A 10139-nucleotide genomic window follows, 5' to 3' on the forward strand; every position below is an offset into this window, starting at 1 on the left:
CAGCATTGAATTTCTCCATACAGAAAGAATTTTTGATATACTACATTGGCTTTGTGTTACTAATGTTTTTGAAATCCACACACTGAACTGAAGGAATCATGCTGTTGTAACACAAAAGTCACACATTTTACTAGTTATGAAAACTCACAATTAATTTTCAATATAGGTATGTGACTGTCCAACCATTTAAAACTTGTGATAAATCTGTGCTTAGAGAGCTTCCTTTTAAATAATCCTTCCAAGAACTAAACCCTATTTATAAAAATGACACTATCCTAGTATTTTCAGGTGCCCTAAGTAAATGTGCATCAGATTTAAATTCCTTGTATTTTACTTTGCCTATTTAGCATCTATTTGATTTCGTCTTCCAAATAAATCATTGGTCATACATTTCACAGCAGGCATGAATAAACAATAATCATTCAGTTCACTGAGCAGAAATAGTGAACTACTAATTCAAATACTTCAGATAATCCATTGATTTCTCACCAGCTGGACTTGTCTCACATTTGCCAGGTTTTTTTGCATTCCAACAACTCATTTTAGAATGCTGAACCAGATTCCTACTAACTGTATGTGAGGAAAAAAACCCCAGTAACTCCATTCACTTTTATGAAGTACAGGTCATATTCTGTCATGCTGTGCTCAACAGAAAGTTCATTAAGATAAAACTTCAAATAAAAATACTAACACAGCATCAGTCGGTCTAAATAAAACAGAGACGTCTACATTTAAAGCTTCCTCTTTCTCCTCTTTTACCGAGAATTATTGAAGAGTGGTTCCAATATATCTCATGTGTATAATATGAAGGAATTTTAAGAATTGAGTCAAGCTTTTGACATCAAATTCCTAACACTTCCCATAACAACCAACAACAAGTTCCAGTTACAGTAAGCACCTAAGAATCAACTGAAAAGCATGTTATTATATCTATGCTATCAAACATTAGGAAGTGATTGAAAGGAAAGGTGGGGATCTTTCTTTGCCCACAGCAAGAAGGCTTATGCAATCCTATACTCTGTGCACATGGATGCAACTCATTTGCTTGTCCTCTAATTCCTTTTGCATTTGCTGGCCAATACAAATAAAACTTCACAGGATAAATATCTCAAAGCTACCATGTTTCCACAAGCTCTGGCAAAATAAGTGAGAATGGTAAAGAAGGTAGAAACTGGCAACATAAGCACTATCCTTATTAGAAATCAGACAGTTTATACAGGACAGAGAATGTAAAGACCGTCTAAGAAAGGGGGTTGAACTTTCTTGTTACGACACTATCCTCCATCTGCTTGAAAGACAAACTAATAGTAGACTAGGCGTAACTTAGCACTCGGGAAACTTTAAAAATTTTGTGACAAGTGTACTTGTAGTTATGGGGCAGGGGGTTGAGTTTTCAGGCACCTTTGCAAGAGGCTGTGGGGCCTATTCCAACTGAAAGGTTGTGACTTCTCAGGCGATACATTGCTACCTACCCTGCGGCTGTAGAGAAAAGTCAGCTTTCAGGATTCTGAGTGAGAAAAGAAAAATAACCTTTTCAGCTTCTCTAAAGTAGCTTCTTTCATTAAAAGCATTCCTCGTACTACAGAACACATGAGGCTACTTTTCTACTGTTTTTTCTTCTACTGTATGCTGTATATGCATTACATATTTATATATGTCTATAGCAATCATTTTGCCCCATCCAAACGGAAGAGCTATAATTCTATGTATAGCTACAGGTCTGCAAATCACTTTTCACTGAACTAACAGGGAACTGCTGAATTGCTGAAAATGGGAGAAGTGGGTGGATGGAGGAACTGAGGTAAATACTTACTACTTTTTAAAAAATATTCTTGATCACCGTGCTTGCACAACACATCATACACAACCACATCATACAAAAGTTAAACCATACATTCTATTATCTTACTCTGCTTTTGAAGCCTCCATGGTTAAGGAGATTTATAATCAACTACAATTTGAGACTTAGGAACAGAAAACACTGTATTTTCACGGACTTGTATTTACCATATAAACAGTACGTTTGCTCTTTTCCCATGTTTCAACTTTGGCAAAGTCTCAGCAGCCATTAACTAATAAACTGAATTTGAGATCAATGTTTTAAATAATTTTACAGTTGTGACTACAAATTGCTTTCATTTAACACATAGGCTTGATTTCTAGCAGTTCTCAAGGGAGTGACTGCTGAGATCATGCTAGACTTGAAAAGGACAAATTCTAAATCACCGCCTGAATAGCATGACTTTAAGATACAATCTCTTTCAATCTGCAAAGACTGTGCACGTGTGCTTGCTATGGAGCACGTGCAAAATATTGCAGGAATATCAGTTTTCTGACAACATAAGGCATCTGTAGCTAGAGCCTTAACGATATAGAAATCCAAGGCTTACAAAGACTGTTGTCCCTTTTACATACGATGTTTCTGTAGGATAGGTAGCATTATATGTCCTAGACCTACAGGCAGTGTAGTATTCCAGATTTAAAAAGGTAAGACAAATAACGGAAGAAGTCAGACAGAAAAAAAGGAAATAAAGTGAAAAAATGAAGGAGCGAGGGACCCAGAAAAATTAGAAAGGAGAAGAATCGCAGGCACGCTATTTTTAGTTTAATAAACTAGCCCCTCACCATATTCCAGCACATTATATACCTGTAAAGAAATGAACTGTGAAAGAAAGGATCCACTTAAGCTCCGAGCATGCGATCTCACCTATCACACTTGCACCCACCCAACCTCTTCCAACCCCTGTAACTGGTGGCTTTGTAATTAAAGCAGAGAGAGTTTTTTTGTGACACAACATATGTGTTAGTTTTTACCGTCATCTGACAAACAGAGCACAAGACGAACTCTACAGGAAAAGCTTCTAATGCCTCTAAGTTTCAGGAGGCCATACAGAGAACAAGCCTGCATAGCACTGCAGTGTCCAGTGGCTCTCCTTTTTTTAATTAAGGGAAATATGTGTGGTCTACCGAAGCAGACAGGTGGCATCCCTTTGAATAATTTCATTAGTATATATGCAGATTGCTCTTCGGCATTATTTTATGTTTTCATTCCCCGTTTTTCAATGTAAATCTCAAATCCTCCAGGTGGCATTTTATGTCAAACCAGCAGTGTCAGGCACCCTGTATCTTAAAACCAAGATAGGCCTCTGCTACATGTACGTAGCTTCACTTAAAAACACCAGAAACTTTTTTCAGCACATTTTTAACTGTTGTGAATTAGTGAAAACAAATTTAGTAATCTCTTCTTTAAATGACTGCTTCTAATTAAAAAAAGAAAATGCTTAATCAATGTTATCTCTTGTAAGAATTAGCACTATCACCTTTCATTTATTAGTACCAAACTCTATGCCACAAAATTGTTTTATAGAGAAGCCAAATATCTGCTTAATCGCCAGAAACACCAGCACTTGGGCTAACCATATTTGATAAGCCGAATACGCAAAGTAAGTGGTAGCTAACGTAAGTGAAACCTAAAAACGAAGTTTACATTTTTGCAGCATTTTTGCAGTTGTACTAAGTAATTGAAAACACATCTTGATATTAACTAAAATTAAAAAGTGGAAGAGGTTGAGATGCCCAGAAAATCCTTCTATTGCTTTTAGGATGTTATTTATAATTTATCGTCTGTCTTATCATTTCTGCACTCACACAAGGAAAACCCCCCCAAAAAAGCAAAACTGACATTCATGGCATTTCTAGATTTTGAACAATAATGTTTCCTTCTAGTAGACTATTCTGGTGTGATTGTTACTGAGGAAAAGATAATACTTAAGGTGAAGAAGGTTAAAAATCAAAACAGGCTACCAAGCCGAGCAGGTGCCAGCCTGGGACACTAATTTTCAAAACTCAAGTACAAAGCTTCTTCTGCAAACCACATGGATACTTCTATAAATTGGTAATTAACACAAACTAACAGCATCTGTTCATGCAACAGCTGGTTTTGAACGTCAAATATGCAAAATTGCAAAACGTGAATTAGACCTTTGTGCTTTGTTGACAGGCACAGGTAGAATTAAACTCAAGAAGAAACAAGTCATATAATTTATGATGTCAATTTAGCCAGAAAATACTCCTAAATTTAATAATACTAGAACTCCAGAAACAGATATGCCAACAAATGCATTTTCTATCGGACAGTGATTTTGAAAACAATTAATTTTAACTGATTATGTACAAATCTTGACTTCCATACATGCCAGATTTTAAGCAAGGTGAACAGATTGACTGAAATCAAAGACATTAATCACAGTGTATAAAGTCTGATAAAATTATGGACTAAAATATTAAATATCAAGGCAAACAGCAGATATTCTATTGAAAGCACATCTCCTTTATTCCATTTTAGAAAACGTGTTACATGAAAATATCAGGGCCCAAAAGACAGTACCTAAATGAAAATGAGGAGAAAATTAAATATATATTTCAAAACAGCAAGTTTGATTATTTTTTAATTTAAAAAATGTTGTAATTTTCTGGGAGAATATTTCTTTAAGACTGAAAGTTGTTCCACAGAACTTGCACAGCTGATGCTGTTCAACTGTGGATGCATGTTATTGAGAGAGGCTGCATAGGCAGCATGGCTAGTTTCAATTAAGTGATCATACCTGTTACTGTTTTAGTTTTGACGGGACTGCTGGCATACTCAGAGGCTTGATTTGATTGCTGCCTTGCCAAAGGTGCACTTCCAACTGAGGCTTCATCCTCTTTTTTTCGAGTTACTGACACACCAAGGGGAACAGTAGTTCCTACAGACTGCTAGAAAATAGAAGTCCTTGTGAACCACTCAAAACAAAAACACATTAATATTGAATTATGATGTTGTTGTGAGAAGCATGTCTTAAACTAAATATTTTGAAATGTACAGAAGACAACTTGAAACAATGGTTGGAGCACATATATTTTGAGAACAAGCTATGAAATGCCACATTCAGACTTCTAATTCTTTGTTTTAGACTTCTTAGCCTGAAGAAAAGCTTTACAATAACAAAACAGTGCCATGTAATATTTTAGAATACCATCTTTCTTAATCATTCAAAATGTACATGAATAAACATGGATAAAATATGGATGATCACCAAAGCAAAATAATCATCTAAATGTCTAATGGAACTGGAAAATTTTAGCCAGATATGAAGATCCCAAAGAAATGGCCAAGAAATTTCTCAGCCTTCGCTAAACATCGAAAGAAAAGATGCATTTTAATTTATACATTATTATATTTGTTCCTCACATTTTAAATACAAAATTTAAGTCAAATCACTACTGATTTTGAATTGTCTTTTAAGCGTACCAATAAATGATAAACTGCTCAAAATATGACACAAGACTGGATAAATATGGACAAAACTAAAGGCATTAAAATCTAGTTTGAAGGACTGCACTCTTACTTTCAAATTAGAAAAGACTGATGAGTATTAATCCACATGGGTTCTGGAACTGGAGGTCCATAAACGAATACAGTCGATCGGGTTTGTTGTTACTTTTTTATTAATGTGAGCTAGAAAAGTCAAAACTATTAAAAAAAAAAAGGATCCTCAATTTTGCTGTACAGTCGGCTGTTAACGTTTAGCTGTAGCATTAGCTGCTACATAAATTGTAGACGTACCCTAGTTGACAAAAGCAGAATATTTCTACTGTTCTTTTTGCAGAAGGTTATCATTTGAAGATGACAGAAGTTTTTTCCTAAGATGAGACATTAGGATTACATGCATCTTAATCAATTTTTGTGTAATTTAATTTTGTTGGTATCGGAGTGAAAATGTAATCCATATAGCTGGGCAATGAGAAACCTCACACGTTGCATTAGGCATCTCTGTGGGAAACAAATTCGTGTGAGGCGGGCAATGTGCTTGTAAATTTTCTCCAATAGAAAACAGATCACTGAATTGAGCAGTGTGCAACATGTGCACACATACAAAAAAGAAAAAAAACCCAAAGCAAACAGAAAAATCATTTAATTGAAGGAGAATGACTTCCAAACGCTTCACCATTTTCCACTGTAAAAGTAAATTAAAATAAGACAGACAATCAACTATTTAATCCTACTCCAGTGAAAACAATCAACTTTATATATACAGTGGTATGCAAAGTTAACAGGAAAATACCAGTGTCAATGACAAACAGAACTCTCATCTCTCCTCCTCCCTCTGAACGTACGGTCATCAGCTTTTGTCTCCAAAAGCACCAAAAAGACATTCTGGAATATAGTAACATGCCACTTTCGTGTCCGCTAGCCACAACAACAACAAAAAAACACCATCAGCTTTGAAAAGGCAAGTTTTACACCACAGAAATGCTTCCCACATGTATACAGAGAGAAAGTCTGAAGTTTTGTTAATTGCAGACACTTCATATCACTTATTTTCAAAATCTAGCACTTTATCTGACAACCTTTCATAAGGCAAAGCCATCTGCAGCTCTCCCATGACGGCAATGGTTGAGCCACAGTTTGGTAATTCTGAACATAACACTGCAGGAACACTGACTTGCTTAAGTGTAGCAAGAGCTTCTGAAGAACGAACACAGACAATACAGGGCAGTACAAAAGACAATAGGATGAAAATACTGTCTGAAGTAGCAGTAGCTATTTCTGAACCACTGAAGAAATGGATCAGCAAAATATAGTAAGTTACACCACTAGTGATGTAGTGAAAAACATCAAGGCTGCCACAGCCAGCCAAAGCTGGAAAACATTATGACCAAATATTGAGTGCTCGAGTGCTGATCTGGACAATGAAACAGCTGTTTCATCTTTGCTCACTGAAATCAAGCCTGATCTTGTTGTTGATGACGCCCAGTACAATCTTGTCAGTTTTTTGGCAAAGGATTTCTGGTTAAAAGAATGCAGAAGATGAAAGATCAGTGATGAACTAGATGGAAAAGGATCATCAAGATTTGGGTTTTAGCCACAAACTGATGAGGAAATTGTGGCTTGGGGAATAGCAGATGACAAGCGTTCCACAGCTGTATAGGAAGATGAATCTGATGGGAAAGGAGACATCGCAGGCAAGTGTTATCATAAGCATTTCATCACAAGAATCCAAAAAGCTAACTATAAAGTAGTATGCAGTAAAGTTTAACACACCTACTTGGGATATAAACTTTATGGTTACTCATTGGTAGTGTTATAAAGATGAATGAAGAACATTTAATAAAGTTATGGAACCACGGCCCCATTTATACGAGGTTGTTTTGTTGACACAAAGTCAAAATCAGATTCTGTTCTAGGATACTGACCACAGTTTTATCAATGCAATAATGTTTTGTGGGTATTATACACTGAATACTAGATTAATAATAATTCATAATACTCAAAATAAGAAAATGCACTACTTTGCCATTATAATTATTACAATTCATTTTTTAAGCAGTGGTTAAGAAACTACAGGAAAACTATCCTTTTCCAAATTTAAATTCTACTGGCACAAATAATCTAACACATTACAAACCATATTAAGTATGTGTACACAAAACACACACATACATATGTGCTATTTATGCATGTGAACCGATCAACAGATACAGACCGTATTTTTTATTTTACTTCATACTATGTGGTCAACATGACTTTGGAAATTATAAAGATCTTAAATCAGAGAAAGCCACAGAACAATAATAGCTAAAACCAACCCGACAAAAATACCAAGCTCCAAGAAATTTGCAATTTCTGCAGAGATATGCCAACTAACTGAAGCTAAAATATGCTGTAAAGAGGGATAATGGAAATCTGCCCCAAATAGAATAATATTTTCTTTTTCTTGTGAGTTTTGGTAATTAAATGTTTTATTTCTGACTTATAACTTCCCATGTATGTGAGGCTGAAGAGGATGCAGGCAGATCTGGGAAAATGAGAAGTGTGTTCTGAAGAAAACTCGGCCAGCTGAGCAGATGAATAACTTTGAGGGATGTCTCTGCAGTCATCTCCCTGATAACAAACCAAAGGCAAAAGAATATTCCAAGATAGAAACTTAAATATTATTACTAACGTAAAAAATGAAGCATTGGCTTGTGAAACATTTAATTCAGAAGCCTCATCCCAGACATGAGTTTCCATCTTTGAAATGATACCAAACCCAGCTATCCCATATAGTGGATGCTCTGTGCACAGACTGATGTGTACGTGTGCAGTAGCTTGAAACCAGCAAGTAGGAGGAAAAATAAATTAAGTCTTTGGACTTGGAACAGATTGAATTTCTACTCAGGGCTCGGTGTTTTGTGAACATCTAAGATCACTGTCATGCACTCGCTACCTGCTTCAGAGAAGAATATTTACCTATGCTGCAAGACTGTCCAAGCTGTGCCAGACCGAGCTGCAACAGCAAGAAGCATCTTCCTTGCCCACTTTACGAGTTCTAATATGAAATCACAGTCGCTGCTTGACTACAGAGTTACATTTCATTATTTTGATTTCTGAGATTAATAGAAGCACATACATAAATTGCTTCAAAGAGCTCAAACAAAACCAGGCATTAGGCTTAGTTCCCAATCACAATTAAATTAATTAGGCAACATTAATTAAAATTAAATTAATTCCTTATTAAAAAGACTAGGTATGCCTATTCCCTAGGGTTCACAAAAGCACCTTCTCTCCTGCAGATGAATTTGCTAATTCTAATGAAATTCTGTGACTGCTTTAGGTAGGAATTTCAGGTATGCTGAGAAAAGTGCTCTGCTGGAATAAAAGACCAATCACTGAGCAGCTGTAATCTTTCCAAACTTAGAGAATGAACTGGGATCAACCAAGAACCCCCATATTTTCAGTGACTAATGAAAGCATTCAAGGGACTTCTAAAGATACAAGGTTCAAGTCCCATATAGCTTTAGTTCCTTCAGTAAGCAGCAGCTTCACTACTGCATCCTTCAGAAACTTAACTGTGTTCCTCGGGGTAAGAGGTGACAGATCCTGACAGGGATAAACACAGTGCTTTCTGCCTTGTACACACAGTACAGTGCTCCACACAGGAAAGGTGACCTACCAATAGTGTCTTTTTCCAGACAAAGCAGCATGTAATACTTGTTACACCAATTATCTGGAAAGATCATCAGCTGATGAAGAGGTGAAAATACTCTAATGATAATGAACATCTTTTCCTTACCTCTCTCTGTCCCTGTTACCAATCTGTGGTTTCTTTTCCCTTTTCTGACACTAAACAACTGTATTCTCTTCTGTTTGTACGTTACTCAGAGCAGTTAAATGTGAAATCGACATAAAACATTTTGAAAAATGTGTTGTATAAATAAGTTATAAGTTGAATAAATATTACACAATCTTAACTAAAGTCTTGAGCTCACTTGCATTTCTTAAAGGAAAGGAGCAGGAGGGCAAAAGAGCTAAAAAAGACAGCCGAAATATTTAATTTTCTATGGGAACACACATCAATATCAACTCAGGAAACTCATAATCTTCTTTCCCTGTTGGAAAAGGCTGAGGTACTGCATGTCTTCTTCACCTCAGTCTTTACTAGCAAGGCCAGCCTTGGATCCCAGGTCCCAGAGACCAGGGGAAAACGATGGAGTAAGGAAGACATACCCTCAGTGGAAGAGGATCAGGTTATGGAATACCTAAGCAAACTAGACATACATAGGTCCGTGAGCCTCTTGAGATGCACTCATGAGGGCTGAGAGAGCTGGCGTATGTCATCACAAGGTCACTTTCCATGTTCTTTAAACAATCATTGAAATTGGGAGAGATGTCTGAGGACTGGAAGAAAGCAAATGGCACATCTATCTTCAAGAAGGGCAGGAAGGAAGATCCAGGGAACTACATGCCAGCCAGCCTCACTTCAATCCTTCAGCAGGTTACAGAACACTGGAAATCACTTCCAGGCATATGAAGGACAAGAAGATGACTGGGAGCAATCAGCATAGCTTCACCAAGTGGAAGTCATTCTTGACTTTTGATGACATGACTGGCTTGGTAGATGAAGGGAGAGCAGTGGATATTGCCTACCTTGATTCCAGTAAGCCCTTTGACACTGTCTCTCATAACACCTTCACAGAGAAGCTCATAAAGTATGGGCTGGATGAGCAGACAGTGAAGTAGATTGAGAACCGGCAGAGCATGTAAGCCCAGAGCATGACAATCAGTGGCACGAAGCCTGTGGAGGCCAGTAACTAGATGCATTTCCCAGGGATCACCA

General features: G+C 36.7%; 1 protein-coding gene across 1 annotated transcript in view; it reads right to left on the minus strand.

The window, feature by feature from the left end:
• VPS13B (vacuolar protein sorting 13 homolog B (yeast)) overlaps window positions 1–10123 on the minus strand; it is a gene marked incomplete at its 3' end in the record, with an annotated part of 37028 nt that extends 26905 nt beyond the window's left edge. The window contains exons 1-2 of the mRNA XM_010142345.1: window positions 9950–10123; window positions 4605–4755 (exon numbers count right to left, since the gene is read on the minus strand). Of these exons, the coding sequence (XP_010140647.1) occupies window positions 4605–4755; window positions 9950–10123 (325 nt within the window). The remainder of the gene's footprint in view (window positions 1–4604; window positions 4756–9949) is intronic.
• Between the last annotated feature and the right edge of the window lie 16 nt (window positions 10124–10139).

Source organism: Buceros rhinoceros, unplaced genomic scaffold (genome assembly GCF_000710305.1).
Source record: "Buceros rhinoceros silvestris isolate BGI_N320 unplaced genomic scaffold, ASM71030v1 scaffold10338, whole genome shotgun sequence".
NCBI classification, from domain to species: Eukaryota; Metazoa; Chordata; class Aves; order Bucerotiformes; family Bucerotidae; genus Buceros; species Buceros rhinoceros.